The sequence below is a fragment of the Denticeps clupeoides genome, chromosome 20, assembly GCF_900700375.1.
Source record: "Denticeps clupeoides chromosome 20, fDenClu1.1, whole genome shotgun sequence".
NCBI classification, from domain to species: Eukaryota; Metazoa; Chordata; class Actinopteri; order Clupeiformes; family Denticipitidae; genus Denticeps; species Denticeps clupeoides.
The window spans coordinates 10,283,676-10,302,674 of record NC_041726.1 but is presented as its reverse complement, the minus strand read 5'-3'; the positions used below and the strand labels follow the sequence as shown (position 1 = coordinate 10,302,674).

General features: G+C 48.5%; 3 protein-coding genes and 1 non-coding gene across 4 annotated transcripts; all 4 read left to right on the top strand.

Moving 5' to 3' along the window:
• The first annotated feature begins 686 nt into the window (after positions 1-686).
• LOC114770491 (nurim-like) lies at positions 687-3,121 on the top strand. The gene is made up of 4 exons (XM_028964462.1): positions 687-915; positions 1,210-1,403; positions 1,481-1,657; positions 2,583-3,121. The coding sequence occupies exons 1-4, from the start codon at positions 753-755 to the stop codon at positions 2,889-2,891; spliced, it is 843 nt and encodes a 280-aa protein (XP_028820295.1). The 5' UTR covers positions 687-752; the 3' UTR covers positions 2,892-3,121.
• trnak-cuu (transfer RNA lysine (anticodon CUU)) lies at positions 1,060-1,132 on the top strand. Its single transcript has one exon. It is a non-coding gene; the product is annotated as a tRNA-Lys (tRNA).
• A 165-nt stretch (positions 3,122-3,286) lies between the features above and the next one.
• On the top strand, positions 3,287-9,922 carry LOC114769858 (actin cytoskeleton-regulatory complex protein pan1-like). Its single transcript, XM_028963148.1, has 4 exons — positions 3,287-3,368; positions 3,648-7,389; positions 8,901-9,135; positions 9,362-9,922. The coding sequence occupies exons 2-4, from the start codon at positions 3,682-3,684 to the stop codon at positions 9,379-9,381; spliced, it is 3,963 nt and encodes a 1,320-aa protein (XP_028818981.1). The 5' UTR covers positions 3,287-3,368; positions 3,648-3,681; the 3' UTR covers positions 9,382-9,922.
• Positions 9,923-10,228: 306 nt separating this feature from the next.
• cratb (carnitine O-acetyltransferase b) lies at positions 10,229-18,997 on the top strand. The gene is made up of 15 exons (XM_028963654.1): positions 10,229-10,484; positions 10,573-10,794; positions 11,573-11,691; positions 12,024-12,077; positions 12,160-12,325; positions 12,399-12,573; positions 13,253-13,343; positions 13,423-13,510; positions 13,819-13,919; positions 14,009-14,128; positions 17,352-17,474; positions 17,567-17,702; positions 17,813-17,875; positions 18,133-18,270; positions 18,519-18,997. Exons 1-15 carry the CDS (start codon positions 10,446-10,448, stop codon positions 18,723-18,725), a joined length of 1,842 nt encoding a protein of 613 aa, XP_028819487.1. The 5' UTR covers positions 10,229-10,445; the 3' UTR covers positions 18,726-18,997.
• Positions 18,998-18,999: the final 2 nt, after the last annotated feature.

The window sequence follows — 18,999 nt, the reverse complement described above, 5'->3', positions numbered from 1 at the left end:
CTGACACAGAGTTGTCTTCATTACACACAGTTCCTGCAGTTTTGATGAGCAGAGGTTCGTCTAGGGCTGGTAGTAGCCTTGCCTGGAGACCCAGGTTCCCAGGTGGAGACCCAGGTTCGAACCCCACTTACTACCATTGTGTCCCTGAGCAAGACACTTAACCCAGAGTGTCTCCCGTGGGACTGTCCCTGTAACTACTGCCTGTAAAGGCTCTCTGGATAAGGGTGTCTGGGAAATGTAAATGTTAGTCGGTTGACTAATGGGATGGACTGATAAATGGCGCCGAGTTTGCCTCTCAGCAGTTGTCGGATGCTCGGGTCCAGCACGCTCTCATTTCTTGCTAAATACTAATGCCAAAATCTCAAGTAAACCTTTCCACGTTGTCGTTATGGCGTGTTGTGTGTAAATTAATTTTACAGCCTAATACTGTAGTATTCTGTGAGGCAGGCCGCTTCATTTCATTTCTTTTATCAGCGGTCAGTGTGCTCATTTGTCAGTAAAGACAACTTATATATTTATGTTTGTTATAGACAGAACAAAAAGAGCAATTGGTGAATATTATCAATTTTGACTGTATTTTCTCTTTTTTTTGTAATGTTTAAGTTGGACCGTACAATTCAGAATTTTGAGGTTTTGTGCCTGAACACAGTTTGCACATGACGCCGCCTGAGAGTCGAACAGAACCGGCTGGAAGTCCGCGGCCGCGGGGCCCTCTGGCGGCGGAGCGGCTCGGCCCGGAAGAGGCGGCTGGAATGGCGGCGGAGTCGCTGCGCGGCGCGGCGCGTCCCGTTTTCGTCGCCTGCGTGGCGCTCGGCAGCTTCGCGTTCGTGTTCGTGACGGGCGCCGACTTCGTGCGCTTCGTCTCCTTCAGGGCGATTTACCACAACATCACCGGCGGGCCCGCGCTGTGCCGAGGTACGGTTACCGCAGACGCAGAGCCGCGTCGGCAAAAAGCGATAAAAGTGCGACCGCGCAGCCGCAAAGGAAGCGTTCGGGTACGCGGACGAGACGCGATGCGGCGCGGTGGTTAAAGAGCAGCGCGGCGCCGCGCTCTCCGCAGCCCGGCTAGCTCAGTCGGTAGAGCATGAGACTCTTAATCTCAGGGTCGTGGGTTCGAGCCCCACGTTGGGCGCTCACGTTTTTTTGTTAATCTTTTTTTCATTTTTTACACGTAAAGTGGATTTTTGAAGGGTTGTTTTTAATTTACAGATTCTGTGTCGTGGTCCCTGGTTTTGCGGGACGTCTCTGTCCTCAAGGCCTTGTGTGTGGACGTTGGCCTGCTGGGTCTCTTCACGGTCCAGCACAGCCTCCTGGCCTGGTCGCCGGTCAAGCAGGCGTGTGGGTCCGTCCTGGGCTCCCTGAACCGCGCCGTGTACTGCGCCGCCACCGCTGCGACCCTGCAGGTGCTCGCCGTCACCCGCAAAAAACAAGAAACAAGGCGTTTAACCACCAGAACTTAATTCCTGTCGTCTCTGTCCAGTTATTGATGCATTTCTGGCAGCCGGTGACGGGCGCCCCCTGCCTGTGGTCTGTGCGCCATGCACCGTGGGACATCTGGTTCCCTCTGATCTGCTTCACCCTTCACTTCTTGTGCTGGGCCGTCATCTTCAGCATACTGCTGATATTCGACTACCCTGAGCTGCTGGGACTCAAACAGGTAATTTACCCGGAGCGCCGCTGAATCCGGGCTTTTAGCGTTGTGTGCCATTTTACATTTTCCCTACACGATGCGGTCCTGTTTGTCCTGTTCATCATACAGAAAAGCTTTTATTTTTCTCTTAGAGATACTGTACAGTATTTAAGTTTTAGTTAGTATAGTTTAGTGTGTATATACAGTACAGGCCAAAAGTTTGGACGCACCTTCTCATTCAATGTGTTTTCTTTATTTTCATGAACAAGGGTAATGGTTAAAAGCAGAGGACACATTTCGTTGTGTGCACCGTGTGCTGTGCTGCAGTGTATCACAATGACAATCACTTTCACTTTAAATTAGTAGATTCTCACTGAAGGCATCAAAACTATGAATGTGGTGTTATGTACTTAACAAAAAGTGGAGACCTGGCCTCCACAGTCACCAGACCTGAACCCAATCCAGATGGTTTGGGGTGAGCTGGACCGCAGAGTGAAGGCAAAGGGGCCAACAAGTGCTAAACACCTCTGGGAACTCCTTCAAGACTGTTGGAAAACCATTTCAGATGACGACATCTTGAAGCTCATCGATAGAATGCCAAGAGTGTTCAAAGCAGTAATCAGAGCAAATGGCGGCTATTTTGTAGAAACTAGAATATAAAACATGTTTTCAGTTATTTCACATTTTTTGTTAAGTACATAACTCCACATGTGTTCATTCATAGTTTTGATTCCTTCAGTGAGAATCTACCAATGTAAATGGTCATGAAAATAAAGAAACCACATTGAATGAGAAGGTGTGTCCAAACTTTTGTCCTGTACTGTATACATTTTTGTTTCTTTTATGATTGCACTAAACCAATCTTGAATTAGACTTTTTACATTTAATTGAATTATTTTTTTAAAGGGGATGTTCACTGAGATGAATGGCTTTCTGCGGCTCTTTTTTGCAGGTGTATTATGACTGCCTCGGACTGGGCGACCCCTTGGCCCTCAAGTCGGCGCGTGCCCAGCGCCTCTATGCCCACCTGCGCCACCCCGTGTGTCTGGAGCTCCTGGTGGTGCTGTGGCTCCTGCCCACCTTCCCCCTGGACAGGCTGCTGCTGGCGGCGTACCTGTCCGCCTACGTGGCGCTGGGCCACTCGCTGGACGCCCAGGACTACGCCTACCTGAGGTCGCAGCTGCGCAGCAAGCTGCAGCTCTTCTGCCCGCCGCCAGGGGGCGCCCCGCAGGAGCCCGGCTCCGGTCGCGGGAAGGACTGAGTCCGGACCGGTCCCTGCACGGCGTTTTACACTTTCACAACGAGCCCGGTGTCCAGGGAGAAATGCTTCATTGTCCTGTTTGTGTGACTTAAAAAAAAAAAAACGATGCAATGCCTACATTTTATTCTTGGTCTTTTCTACTGATGTGCAAACTGACTCTGAAACGCTGGAAAATGTCGCTGAAAGCGGCGAGACTCAATAAACTGCTGCTCTTCTTGTACTCGTCGTTACTTCGTGTCGTGCATTATTAACGCTTGCATGTTGCGCGGCAGACGAGCGTCTTAATTTAGGCGCCTTTTCTTAGGACGGCCAATATGGTGGCGCCACTAACCCCCCCCCCCCCCCCGCAGGAGTTTAATGTAATTATCGGATTAGCGCGGCCGGGAATATTTACTACCGATGGCGCGCGTTTCCGGGGCCGCAGGCGCGGCGACGCCGAGTCCGGCCGCGCACAGGCTCGTCTGACACGCTCGCCAGGTAACGACATATTACTTTATCTAGCGACGAATGTCACGGCCTTGCTGTGCCATAAACAAAGCAGCACAAACATTTTTTTGTTTTATTTTCTTCATGATGCATGCATGACCTGTGAACTTTTAAAAATCTTTAAACCTATATATAGCACAATGTAAGGATGCATTATGCACAAATGTAAGGATACTTAATTAAATGTAATATGATCTTTTAAACAAATGCAGTTGTATTTAGTAACCTCATTAAAACATTCTATAGAAGTGTAATGATAATTATTTACAGGAATCTGACGGGCTGGCCACTCGTCCCTGGCGTGATGTCTGTTTCCTCGCTGCCGGAATGGAAGCAACTGCTGCTGGAGCGCAAGAGGAGAGAGGAGGAGGAACGCGAGAGAAGGGAAAAGGAAGAAGAGGAGAGGCTGGCCAGCATGCCCGCCTGGAAGCGAGGGATCATCCAGCGCAGGAAGGCAAAGCAGGAGGGCGCTGGAGAGAAGGACCGGGAGGGGGGATTACACGGCGTGGACGACGGCCTGGCAGAGAACCTGTCCCCTGGCCCGCCGGGGGGAGAGCCCACACTCAGGCTGGAAGCAGAGCGGCCTCGGTTTACCACGGACCCCCTCAAGAAGTACAGCCGAGTTTCCACTGAAACTATAGGCCCCATCTGTCAGAACCCATTCATGCGCTTTCAGTGTGGATGGAGGAGAGGGAAGGAGGTGGAGAAAGGTGGAGAGGGGGGTCTTGAAAAGGGGGACGAGCAGGAGAACGAGGGTGGTGTCCACAGAGGAAGGGACATCGCTCCAAAGGATGAAAGATACAGAGACAGAAGAGATTCATGCAGGGAATCAGCGAAGGAGAAAGAATGGGAAAGGGAAGCAGCAAGAGCAAGAAAAGCAGACAAGGACGCAGAGAACCTTTACCCAGGCCTGCGCACGATCAGGGCAGATAATATTATCATCATTGAGAAGGACAGGAAGGACCATGAGAGAGAAGAGAACCGTCAGAGGGGCGGGGAGCGGGAGAACGAGGAGAGGCAGGAGGTGGGGGAGAAAAGAGGGATGAGGATGGATCTGAAGGAGATCTTGGCAAGCAGAGGGAGTGTGACAGAGATCAGAGCAACTGAGGTGCTAATCATTAAGCCCGGAACAGATGACAGAATCACAGCTTCTTCGAAGGAGGGAGAGGAGAAGCAAGGACATGAGCGGAGAAGCTCAAGGGAGAGCACGTTTGAGTCGGGGTGGGACAAGGAAAAAGATGGGGGATGGGGGATGGGGGATCCCGAGAAGAAGAGAGACGTTGTAGGCGTGAAAGAGTCAGGGGTCCCGCCCAGGACACAGGGGATCGGCCATAAAGCAGAGAAAGAGTGTAGCAGCGGCGGAGGAGGCCGGGTGAGCCAGCTTCTCAGCAAATTTGGGGAGCATCCCAAACCCCCGTCCAGATCCAAGAGCATCGACTGCTTCGTCCGGCTAGGCAGAGGGCGGGCCAGTTTTGGGGACAGTGATGACCTCTGTGGGCGAAGGGCGGCGAGGGAGGAGGAAGTGATGGCCAGGGGGGTGCCCAAGCGATCCTTCAGCTTTTCTGACCGGGTCATTTCGGGCAGGAAAAACGGCCAACTGGAGGAAGGGGAAAACGAACGGAGGGTGATAGAGAGAACGTACTCTGAGAGGAGGGTCCCCACCAGGCCCCGGCTCACTGGAGATGAGCCAGAGAGGGACAACAAGCCCAAAGTGCTTCAGAGATGGCGGTACGAGGAGAAGCAAGCAGCGAAACAAGAGAAACCCACTGAGGTGGAGATGACTGTTGGAAGGGAGTTGGAGGATGACGTGGAGGCTTCAGAAACATCTGAGCCGCACGGTGGGGGATACGCTGGGTGGATCATGAAGGTGGAACCAGACGAGGGCTTCACCATGGCATCTATTAAAAGTATCGAGGGCATCGCTTTCGCCCGTAGGGTCCACATAAGACAGGAAGCCAGAGAAAAATCGATCGAGGTGGAGACGACACAATACAGAGAGGAGGATAGAGAGACAGACCAGGCAGGAAGGGTGGCAGAGGTTGGGCATGAGATGGATGAATTATCAGAGAGGGACATCAATAGAGACAGGGTCATACAGTGGGAGAGGCAAATCCAGGTAAGGATAGAGGAAACAAAAGAAACAAGCTGTCCCTCCAGAAGACTGTCTTCATCAGGACTCCCTTCAAGCCAGAGTGTCTTCTCAAAAAATACAGAAGAGCTGATCTGTAAGACGGGACAAAGAAGAGAACAAGCAATGCAGCAAGAGCTCTGGAGAGCCACTCAGGCGTGCATGTATGTGGATGCAGATGTCACACGTGACACGGATGTTGAAGAGAACAGTGAAGCCCAGCACATTGAAGGTGAATCAGAAGGCATGATGCACACCCACCATGACAGCCACCCAGATCGTAACCGCGAAGAACATCCAGTCATTCCGAAGTCCCCAAAGCACTCTGCGTGGTCAGGTCAGTCTCCGGCTGAAGGTGATGTACACATACCCAGGAACGTGTTCTATGGTGTGGACTATTCGTCGGAGAGGACAAGTGAAGCAACTGGAGGTGTGGAACGAAGGGAGAGCTGGAGGGCCGGCCGTCCTCTGACCCGCATTGAGTCGCTGCGTGAGAGAATCCGTCAGAGGGAGATGGAGAGGCAGAGATGTTCCAACCCAGATGGGGATGAAGGTGAAAGGGGAGAAAGTGAAGGGAAGGACGATGAGAAGGAAGAGGGGAGGCGGAGAAGGAGAAAGGACGAGGAGGACAAGTGGGCCGCTGCAGTGATGGATCGAGAGCTGAGAGCAGAGAGGGACCGGAGACAGGAAGAACCTGCGCATCTGACTGACGTCACACAGGAAGCAACCACGTCGAGCCTCAGCCCTCCACTTCCTGTTCCTCTGTCGGTCTCGCAGTCACCCTCCGTAGACGAGGAAGATCGTGCCAGTGCAGTTGCAGCAGCTTTTTCCGGTCTCCGCACAATAGACCGAGACGAGGAGGAACCCAAGCAACATGTAGCTCGGAGACGACCGTTGCTGACCGACAGGAGTCCAGGAGGTGGAGGAGAAGACAAGGAGGGGGACAAGTTGGCGGAGGAAGCGTACCTCGCTCCGTCCTCAAGATCTCCTTCACCCGCCAGCTCTCCCTCGTCTTCCCCACCACTCCCTCTCTCTCTGGCTGCCATGAGTCGGATCTACAACCTGAAGACAGTGGGCTCGAGGACTGCCGTCTGCATCGGTGACAGGGTGCAACCTTTCCACCAGGTGGCCTCCAAGGAGACCAGCACGACGGGAACGCAGGGTGAAACCCAGGAGCGTCCGTGGCCCGCCGAACCCCTGAGCGAGAAGGTCTCGCGGGCTGAGGAGGCATTTGTGCAGCGGCAGGTGGAGCAGCTGCAGCTCGGAGACCAGGAAGTCCCGTGGCCGCCGCACGCCGACAGAGAGGCGGAGCACTCAACGCAGAAGCCTGACCTCCAAAGAGAAAAGGAAGGTGCGAGGGGTCACCACCCCCAGGCCAGAGGGGTCCAGGTGAAGGAGCAGACTACACCAGCGGGTCCAAGAGGCCCTCCGTCCCAGCTGCGCTTCCCCAAATCCCAGCCCAAGCAGAACCAGGCGAAGTCATTCACCGTCAGCCCCAGAAGCGGCCTGTTACCACCGGGCCCCAAAAAACATCTTGACCGCGGGGTTCCCCCTGCTCCGGCACCCTCCCCATCCTCCCCTCCACCCTCCCACTCCCCGTCCCCGTCCCCGCCGCTGTTTTCTATCAGGAGCGCTTCATCAGCGGCCGGCAAGAGGGGCACCACCATCACGATCACCCCGAAGAAAGCGGCAGGAGCATCAGCGCCGGCCTCGGGGCCCGCCAGGGTCCAGGCGCCCGCCAGGGTCCAGGCGCCCGCCGGCGCGGCACCGGGCGAGGGGGGCAAGAAGCGGTACCCCACGGCGGAGGAGATCGAGGTGATCGGCGGCTACCAGAGACTGGAGAAGTCCTGCCTGCTCAAAAACAGGGGTGCAGCACACAGAGGGGTGAGTCGGGAGAACAGCGCGTGGCCCAGTTTTCTGGAGCTTTTACCAGACGAGTCCTACTCGCATTTCCGATCGCTTTCTTATAGTAATTCACGGGTAAATTAGCTCTGCTTGCGGGGTTAACTAACCAATAACTAACTAACCTAACCAGTGATGTTTTGAGGCAGAAGCTGTACTCATGCAAGCAGAGATTCTAGGCTTGGCACAGAGATTATTCAGAGATGAAGAACCAGTCGCGGCGTCTGCCAGACAGACAGGAAGCCACAAGTAACGCACCCGCCCCGCCCTCCACCCCCCCATCACCACCACCATCCTCATTACAGAAGTATCACATGTTGCTGCACCGTCGGCGACAAACGAGTGGAGATGTTGTTTCAGTGCGTACAAATAGGCCAGCAATGAGAAACAGGACGTGACGACAGCACAGTGTAACACATGGAATCTAAGGTGCATGTTAGATATGACAACGGATATATAAGACAGTGAGATTTACTGCTCACCTTCTCTAGCTTTAAAAAGGACATTTTGTCCCTGAGCCACTTAGTGGATTTCCAGAAAAAAAGGACAGTGGCGTCTGGTAAAAGCCAGAACTGTGTTGAGGTGTGCTGACAGTCCAAATATGGACTAAAGTAGTTCTGCCAAAAACTGGATAGAACTTAAGTTACTGGGAGAGGCGTGGCATTTGTGGTTTAGAATAGTACGTTCCAAGTAGCAAAACTAGAACTTTCAACTAGAAGGTTAAGATTCAATTCAGTTTCAGTTCATTCAGAAATGCATAAACAACGGCTCCCCTTTATTAGAACATTAGGCGGCAGGTAGTGGGCTGAGTGTCTCTCGAGGTGTCCATCTGGACCTTCGACAAAAAAGGCAAAATGAGAGAGAGAAGATTTTCTTCCTCAGCAGGCTCTCGAGTGACTTGCTGACACTGGTGCAGCCACTTCCTCATGCAGCTCAGCAAACTTCCTCTGATCAGGGAACTTAAGCCACTGCAACATGCTCCATTCAACGGGTAGTTTTGTTCTATCTTAACCTCAATTAGGACCTTTACTTTTTTCTAACCGAATCTTATAATCACGATCACAGATCTATAGTAGCCATACCACTTTGACCTTCCTGACACCCAGGAAACTAATTACATTTAAAGAGGGAACCTGGAGGATTACCGTCTCACATTAGAATTCTGCTTTATGTGGCTGGGGATGTTCTGGTGGCCACCTGTCGCTCACATCTCGGAGCTCCACTAGCTCTGACGTTGCCCGTCCTGCTGGATCAGTGATCTGTGGGGGGAAGGGGACACTTCTGTTCCTCGTCCCCTGCTTCTTCTTCCCTCAGTTTCTGTGGTCCCCCGCTGCGCTGCCCTCAGTTAATCGCTGCGGTCAGGGGGATTAGCCCTGTGTGCCTCGGCTTGATTCGCCCAGCCACCCCTGGGCCAGGGTATTACTGTGTTCCTGTGTCCGTTTAGACAGGCCTGTTTTTGTTCCAGCCCATTTGATCATGAGTGTCGTTTCCAGGTGAAGGTGTGTTTCGACGAGACTCGGCTGGAGCGGGTGTGTGAGTACCCGTCCGAGAGCTCGCTGCTGGCCTTCCTCCCCTGTTCCCCTCTCCTGGGAGCCGAGAGCGGGGGGGAGGAGAGGGCACAGGGGCAGGAGGACGAGGAGGATGAGGAGGAGGAGGAGGAAGAGAAAGGACGGTTCGTGTCCGGTGCCGGGAATGTGGGGGCTAAAGCGGCCCGTGTCCTGAGAGTGGGTCAGTGCAACATGCACATTTCATATCCACTTTTCACTCGTCACTGCATCAGTCCTTTTTACAATGACAACTATAACATATGAATGTGTAATTATGCTGTTTACATAATGTAAATGTAAACTAGCAGTACTACATGAGCCTTTATAGGTAACTATAGTGCAAACTGTGATGGGGCGAGCAGTGATGGGGAGGATTTATATTAAACTGTGTTCTTTTTTTTTTACAGATGAGTCGTGTCGACACTAGATGTCCACCAGCTCACCAGTCAAGTCAGCAGGATTTAGGCTTTCAGTCGAAACATAGCCACGTGTAGCTCCATAACTGTGTCCATGATTCACGTTTGATTCACATTTCAACTGTGTGTGGAAAATTTGCTTTGAAATAATGTAGTAAGTCTTGATTTTATGAGGGGAAAAAATGGAGCATTTCACTTGTGAGATCTTTTTGGGGTGTGGAAATGCTCCAGTTTTTCCTCACCTCATTCACTGCCATGGTACATGTGCAAAAGTATTTATCATTGTCGTGATTATCTTCCAGCTCATTTTTAAGTATAAGATAGTTGTGTCCGTTGAATAGTCATGTTCAAATGTAGAAATAAATCAAATAAGTGAATGTAACGAGACACATTAGCAGGTGTTTCTGAAATACTGAAGTGTGAAGAATTTCAGCTCCCTTTCCTACCTTATAAATACTTTGTATATTGACATAAATATATATATTTGTTTTATATTGTGGTTGAAGAAGCTGGCTTCAAATGACGAATGTAAATAAAAAGTTGTCGTCTGTGTATAGTGTCTCCTTTTGTCCCACACTGACACCCGGCGGGTGGAGCGTGAATCACAGATCAAACGGAATTACCGTAATAAAGTAAAGCGATGAACCCTAATGGACAACATCTTGTATTATTTTTCAGGATTACTGCGTCCCTGAGTGATTAAACGAGACTCACCGGGGAGTGTGGAACTAAACGTGTTTTGTAGATCTACGGTAGCATGGAGTTGCCTTTATGACCGCTTGACAGCACACGGCGCCACCAGCAGAATTTTCTACGTGCGCGTTTAATCAAGGCTTTACTTCAGCCAGTGAAGGAAACTTCTGACACGTGTTGATCGCCGTGTTGCCCCTTTTCCCCGCGAGTTTCCTCCTCCGTGCGGAAAATCACGCAGCATCAGCAGCCCGCCCTACGCTGCTTGTGCCATGTCCACAAAGCCAATTTAAACTCGCTGCGGAAGAACAAGGAGAGTTTAGAAGAGAGAACTGGAACTGGAGAACGGAACTGATGTCTGCTGAGAACTTCTGACTTTTTGACGATGATAACGAGGAAATTGCGGCCATCTTTCGTGTGTCGGGTAAGAAGAAGAAGTTATTGCTGTTGTTGTTTTACTCGCCGCTCGTTCGTGGGAGTAATAATGAAATTGTATTTGCTCTGACCCGCAGGCCGTCCTCGGACCCGCCCGTCCCCACTCCTCCGCGCCGCCCCAGCCGGTACCACCGTTGACCCAGACGCTGGGCAGGTACCTGCGCGCCCTGGAGCCGCTGCTGCCGCAGGACGAGCTGGACCACACGCGGAAGATGGTGCAGAAGTTCGGGCAGGGTGGCGGCCTGGGGGAGAAGCTGCAGCAGGAGCTGGAGAAGAGGGCCAGACACTCCCACAACTGGGTACGTAACTTCACCTGGCCACCGACCAGTCTTCTCACCCTTCTACCCACCCGTACCCCACCGGTTACCCACCCAGCCCCTACCTTTCTACTTTTCTACCCACCCGACCCCTACCTTTCTAATTTTCTACCCACCCAGCCCCTACCTTTCTACTTTTCTTCCCACCCGACCCCTACCTTTCTAATTTTCTTCCCACCCGACCCCTACCTTTCTACTTTTCTACCCACCCGGCCCCCCACCCATCTACCCACCCAGCCCCTACCTTTCTACTTTTCTTCCCACCGACCCCTACCTTTCTACTTTTCTACCCACCCGGCCCCTACCTTTCTACTTTTCTTCCCACCCGACCCCTACCTTTCTACTTTTCTACCCACCCGGCCCCTACCTTTCTACTTTTCTACCCACCCAGCCCCTACCTTTCTACTTTTCTACCCACCCGACCCCTACCTTTCTAATTTTCTACTGACTCGGCCCCCCACCTGTCTACCCACCCAGCCCCTACCTTTCTACTTTTCTACCCACCCAGCCCCTACCTTTCTACTTTTCTACCCACCTGACCCCTACCTTTCTACTTTTCTACTGACTCGGCCCCCCACCTGTCTACCCACCCGGCCCCCACCCATCTCCCTACTGGGTGTGGAAATGAACTGTCTGGCCAGACTAGTGATGCTGTTGCTCTTATTTCGTATTTATTGGTCTTTCCCTGTCAGATCCCCTGTAAACAAAACTCCGGTCCTGTTAAGGGAACAGCTTTTTTTTTCCTCCCAACTGTGTCCAGATCACAGACTGGTGGGTTCGGTGGGCATATCTGGAGAGCCGCCTGCCGCTGGCCGTGCACTCGAACCCAGCCATCTCGCTCCCGCGCCGGGACTACAGCGACTGGAGGGGGCAGCTGGTGTGAGTTTCAGACCAGGCGTGGCTCGGCGTGTGACTGGCCTGCGCACACACAGCTCACTTTGTTTATTTTACACGCACACAAATCTCATATTCACGTCAGTGGGAATATTTCAAATTCTGGAATGATGAGTAGTTCCAACGCGTTCGGTAGTAGACGAGTCTTTATGCTGCCCTCTGCTGTTTGGGGTGCCAGGTGTGGAAGAGACAGGAGCCAGCCGAACAGGATCTTCATCTTTATCTTGTGCATGTTCTGTACACACACACTGTAATGATTTGTAATCCCTGTGGCCTAATGAATTATTAAATGGGTTGTTTTTTTTTTTTTAATTCAGGTTTGCATCTAAGCTGATTGCTGGAGTACTGGACTTCAAATACCGAGTGGAGCGGTAAGTTTCCTGGCAGCTTCTAAAAACCAGCATTTTCATGCAGAATTAATATACTGTTCTCCTTAAATTCCGGAATCACTAGTGGGCGCCTACCGGTGGAGAACATCCGTGGACAGCTGCTTTGTGCGGAGCTGTTCCCTCGGCTCTTCTCCTCCTGCCGGATCCCGGGCCCCAAGCATGACTACGTGGCTCACTACGGGCGCTCACGCCGCGGCCCCACCCACATCACCGTGGTCCGCAACTACCAAGTGAGCAGGAAGCCTGGCCCGGACTTGCGGGTTTCAGGGGGGTGGGCACTCCGTTCCAATTCTTCTGCTTCAGTTCTTTCAGCTGGACGTGTACAACAGTGACGGAACGCCTCTGACGGAGAGCCAGATCCACGGACAGCTGCTGCGGATTCGCTCACAGTCATGGAAGACGGACAAGGAGCCCATGGGCATCCTGACAAGCGAGCACCGCCACACATGGGGCCAGGCGTACAACCGGCTGCTGCGAGGTACCGGCTCTCCTCTGGTTCTGTTCGGGAACAGCTTGGTTCAAACTGATTCGGAAAATAGTTGGGAGGACAAAGGGACATGTTTGATTTGGGGGCAACTTTGGACATGTCCCTCTTCAGTCCCCTCATCTTAACATTTTTTGGTTTGCCTTTTTTTCCCTTTATGAATTGTTTTTTGAGAATCATGTTTATTGAGAAATGATCTGGTTCTTTCAAGAGAACCGTATATATTGTAAACTCTTCTTTAATAAGGTGTTTCTGTCCAGTATAGATGTTTCTGAGGGCCTGTTTTAGTCTAGTGAAGTTTCAGGCAAATAAAAGTCTGATTTTAATCAGAATTTTCCAAGACTATTTTAGTCTAGTTGTCGTCAATGAGAACTGGTGACATTTTACTCTAATCAATGAAAATTGTAGTTTTTATTAAGTCAATTCTATTTAACCTAGTGAATATACAGTACATTTTAGTTTAGCTTTTAGTCTTGTAAACACTATTTAGTCTTGGTATTATTTGTCAACAATATTATTATATATATTGTTATAGTTATTGTCACATGACCGACATTTACGTCTCGTTCTGTTTCGCTGTAGTCATGTCACAAAGGTTCATTGAGGAAGATGTTTAGTCATTAAACACTACTGCCCAGGAGCCTTAATTCCAGGTCCTGATCTTCTCCCCCAGACAAGATCAATAAGGAGTCGGTGCGGCTGATTGAGAAGGGCCTGTTCACACTGTGCCTGGACTCCCCTGTCATGAGGATTTCAGATGACAAGTACGTCTTTGTGCTTGTGCTTTTCTTCCTGTGTGTATCTTCTCTTCTCTGCCCTCATTGGCTCTTTGCTGACTGACAGATACTCCAGTCGAATGGCAGCTCAGATCCTGCACGGGGGCGGGACTTACTCTAACAGCGGGAACCGCTGGTTTGATAAAACTCTGCAGGTGAGTGGAACCACATGACTTGCTGCTGGATAATAATTGGCTAAAATTAATAATTAAGACTAAATTGGTTTAAAATGATTACAGTGACAGGTGTGAAATTTTGCGCCTCACAAATGAATTGTGGGTCCATCACTTCTCGTCGCTTCTTTCAGGAAGTTGAATTTTTCAAGCGCCTGCCAATCAAATTCTTTATATTTAAATTTCTGAAGGTGAAGGCGCTAGCCAATCAGTCTTGCTTGCCCCTCCCTCAATCGTAGATGTAATGCGTAGGTTTGTGTGAGTGTTCATTTTCACTTTCTGTCTGCCAGTTCGTGGTGGGGGAGGACGGGTCCTGGGGTCTCCTGTACGAGCAGGCGACGGCCGAGGGCCCACCCATAGCCACCCTGCTGCACCACCTGCTGGAGTTCTGGTACTGGACGTTCTGGTAACGTCACTCGATAGTGGAGTGTAGCGCTTCTACATTATCATGACTCTTCTGTTCCTGTGTGTGTGTTTCAGTAAGAAGCCGGACCGGGTCCGAGCACCGCTCGTTCCTCTGCCGATGCCAAAGAAACTCTACTTCTACATCGACCCCGAGATCAAGTGGGATATTGAAATGGCCAAACAGAACCTGGACATGTAAGTGTTGCCTTCAGGTGGTGCGCCGCTTTCATGGAAAGTATTAGAATCCAGTACTAGTTAAATAAAACAATTTTATTTCAACTATGAATCTAGTGTTTGTTTGTTTTTTTCTTGAGTCATTAATCTAGTGATTTTTGTTCCAACTCTATTCTCAATTATTTCTAAATTAATTGACTAATAGAGCAATTTATACATTCTAAGTTACATATCTGAATGAAAAAAACATGAAGACAGAGAGTGTTTTATTGCATTTTTGCCCAAACTTTTTGCAAATATTTTTAGGAAGGTGACTATATACAGACACAGGGAACCAACAGTAGCCTGAAGCATTGGCCGGGTTTTGGAGCTGCTTAAACATTTGTCACGTCATGGGCATCCTACACCCCACCCACTCGCGGTACGGAAATCTTCTTGAGGAGCTGAAAGCTGTAGTGTCTTTAATTGTGGCCAAAGGTTTTGAGAATGACACAAATGCTGGTTTTCACAGAGTTTGCTGCTTCTGTTTTTATTGTGACAATTTTGCATACATAGAATGTTCTAAGGAGCGGATTTGAACCAGCAAATCTGCACATTCTTAGATGAGAGTAGATCTTTAGTCTTTAGTCAACCATCACCACTCTAAATGAGTCTAATGCTGAATGTAAGTGGACCTACTGCTCAGAGACTCTGTAAATAGATGTATCTCTGAGAGTTGAATAGATTTTAATTGAATAAACAGTGTCATATCTGTCCCCACAAAACCAACATCCCATGAAAACGTCATTCAAATGATTATTTTTTTAAAAACTTTTATTTATTTTTAAGTGTTACCATTTATTGCTTAAGTTATAATCATGTGACAGGGTTTCCATGGATCCTTAAAAAGTCTTAAATTGGATTTTAAATTGGAAAAATATCATTAAAAATAAGTTAAAGGTCTTAAAAATACATGAGGATCCAAAACATTTATGTACTGGTAACCTCTAAATAATTTATGAATTTCTAATATGTGTTTTGTAATATTTAAACTTTTTATTTATTTTTTGAGATCCGCCTATGGAGCTAGACTGCCAAATTCTGCACTCGCTGGTGGATGTGTTCTTGTTCTATTAAAAATACACGGATGTTACTGAATCAGGAATATCCTGTATGTTCCTACATTTATTTATTTTTCTAAATCAAATGAAACAAGCCTTCAATCTGTCAGTAATCCGTGCTGCGCACCTCCAGGTTCATGGTGCAGCGCTGTGCAATTACAATGTCAGATCATGCAGATTATGCAATTTATATTATAAGAACATGGTCTAAAGTAACAATATATTCTAAAATTCTCATATTACAAACTTCCCGTCTATTTTACTGTACCTTTTCTGCATGATTCACTGCTTGTAAATTGGTTAAAGTTTTTACCATGTTGTGAAAATATGTATTAAATATATCTCCATAAAAGCCACACCCATCTCGTACAGCAGCGCTGCTCTCTCGTCCATTTTGACGTTGAATGTGTTAATGTACATACACGTTAACACACGAATGTACATGGTGAAACGAAACAATGTGTCTCCGGAACCTGGTGCAACTCAGAAATATATTTGCTGTGAGCTACGTGTGTGTCCATTCACAGTTGCTTTGATAACGCTTGTGCTAATATACATCCGTACTGTAATCAAAGGCTGCTGTGGTACCTGTTTTTTTTTTTTGGTGGGGGGGATGAATTATTGATTTATTTATTGTTTATTTTTATGAAGCTGCAGTATTGGGGAAAATAACATTTGCAGTAATGTAAAGATTTAGTAATTATTGATTTTATTTTTTTTTTTTTTTATTGATAGGCAAGCATGTGCCATTTACCATATAACATATTGCAATATTGATCTCAGTAATCACAATATTATTTTTGACTGAATCGTGCAGCCCTGAAATATGAAACCGAAAATATATTTCTTTTTAATTAATATTGTATTTTAGAAGAGCATCTGGCCCTCACAGTGTATTCCAAGAAACACTCTGGCCCTTGGACAAATGTAGTTAATGACCCTGATGAAAGGTCTTGAATTTGATGAAGATGGTGTTAAAAAAGTCTTAAAAAGTCTTAAATTTGGCTTTTTTAAACCTGCAGAATTCCTTATGTGATTTGATTTATCGACTGATCTGATCAACTGAGGATGCAGACGATTTTACTACAAGTGACCAGCATCATGAAAATAGGATTTGTTAAAAAAAATATATATATTTTGCCAATACTTTTTGTGAAAAATTAAACAAGGTGATTATATCCAGTCATATGTTACATAGTGTATCAACAGTAGTGGGGCCTAGCGGGTAAGGAAGTGGGCCGCCAAGGTGCAACTGAGATGCCACTGAGCAAACGTACCGTCCCCACACACGGCTCCCCGGGTGCCTGTCATGGCTGCCCACTGCTAACCAAGGGTGATGCTTTAAAGCAGAGGACACATTTTTGCTGTGGTGTGGTGTGTCACCTGTGACAACTAATCACGTTCAACTTCAGCTCAGTATCCAGAAACATTGGCCAGGTTTTTACAGTTGCCTGGGCTTTGGAGCCACTTTAGTCACGTCATGGGCGTCCTACACAATTATTTGTGCTAGTGGATCAATTTCTCGCCCATTGGTGATACTGGAAGGATCCCCCAACCCCACATCTTTTAAGGACGAGCACAGTTGAATTGCAGTCAACGGCGTTGCTGCTACTCACCAGCGGTGCCATCTTTTTTGGGTCCAACGCAATTGATGATGTTGACGCGTCGTCCCAGCCCTAGATTGTGTCCTGTGATTGGCTGTTACTGTATACTCCGTATTTATCAAAATGTTGTGAAACCCCTATGTTGTAAGTAATTGATCATCGTGGATGATCTTGGTTGCGTTTGCGCAGGTGCTCAGTATCTACTGCTAATGTTTGGTTTAACTGCATGTGATACGGCGTGAATGCTTATATGCGCACGTTCTTATCCAATGCACCTCTGTTCTGGTGATACGACAGAACAATCGTCAGCACAAAGGAACATTCCAGAGGAAGAAATGCTGCATATCAAATTCAGCTACAAATGAAAACAAATGTGCAGGCCTTGAAAAACTAATCAAATCCACTTTGGGTTCAGATTTGGTGTTTTTAAGATTAGATTAAGAAATAATTAGAGATTAGATTAAGAACTAATATAAAATAATATAAGTAGTATAAAACACAACACATTCCCAGATACATTTTGTGGTTTTATTTCCACAGCCTGATTAACGACCTGGACATAAACTGCTTCAATTTCCAGCGCTTTGGTAAAGAGTTCCCTAAGCAGCACAACTTCAGCCCAAACTCCTTCATACAAGTGGCCCTACAGCTTGCCTACTACAGGTGAGGTCAAAGGTCACACGACCTGGATTTCTTTCCAGCTCTCTCTATCACTCGTAGCTACTGGGAATAATCAATAATAATGATCTGTGCAGGGTCCACGGCGAACTGTGCGCTTCCTGTGAAACCGCCTCGCTCAGAATGTTCCGAGGTGGCAGAACCGACTATATCCGCTCGCCCACCAACCAGAGCCTGAAGTTTGTTCTGGCGTTTGATAACCCTGCCGTCTCGGTACCACAGGACCACTTTTATATTTTTTTAAGTGTGTGTGTGTGTGTCTGTCTGTCTGTCTGTCTGTCTGTCTGCTGACCCTCATCATTTTTATCCCCTTTGTTTGACAGAAAGAGGCAAAGGTGGAGCTGCTGCGTGAGGCGGTGGAGGTACACAGTGAACTGACTGAGCAGGTGGGTGGGGCTTCAGTGCTCTTTGTCATGTGACCATATGCATTCCTGGAATGATTATTTATTCCCCCTCCATGAGCGGATTGATATCAGAATGTCTGTTTTTAACCATATATGAATGTTTTTCTTGGTTAAATGGCTTTTTAAACTTTATGTATGATGTTCTCTCCCAGTTGAAGTGTACATATGATGAAAATCACAGACCAAGTGCTTTCACTCACGTATTTGGCCAATATCCACGACTCTGATTGTGTTTGTAGGCTCTGCAGGGTCAGGGCATTGACCGCCACCTCCTGGGCCTGAAGTTGCAGGCCATCGAGGAGGGACTCAGTGTGCCCAGAATTTTCATGGACACAGCATACGGCCTGGCCACCCACTGGAAACTCCGAACAGGACAAGTACGTCCGCTAAGCCTTCATCATCATCAGTATGGTGACTGTTTTTTTTGGTGCGATTTATCAGTCTAATGGCGACATGATTAAAATATCTATGATAAATATTGGCTTACCCTACGCCTGGCTTTCCTCTTCAATTATTGATTTAAGGCTTTTTGACGTATCTATTTTCAGACCTGCTCTGATCTTCTGTCTGTATCTGAGAATGGATATTTCCATTTTCTCTGAAGTCTGATCTTGTCCACCTGCAGGTGCCCTCCAACACAGACAGCGTGATGTGCTTCGGCCCGCTGGTCCCTGACGGCTACGCCGTGTGCTACAACCCCCAGCCTGACCACGTCCACTTCTCCGTCACAGCGTTCAACTGCTGCGAGGAGACCAATGCCGAGAAGCTTGCTCTCACCCTGGAGACCTCGCTGTGCCACCTGCAGACACTGCTGCAGCCGCCCGGGGCGTAGCGCCGATTGGTTGGAGCCCTGGCTGGGTGGAGGTCGTTGTCTCGTCAGCCGGTTCTGGAGGACGCCGTGGTGTTTGCGGTGTTGAAACGATGCTTTTTCCAGCTTTCCTCACATCCAGTTTGTAATAAATATTCACGTGCAGCTTGTTCTGCTTTTCTAATGAGTACAATCAAGAAACATCAGATGTTTCAGGACCATTTTTTAATCGTGGTCCACGTTGTTACTGAACCAGCCTGCTGCATTAAAGCCTCATGGAGCTAAAAGTACCTTTAGA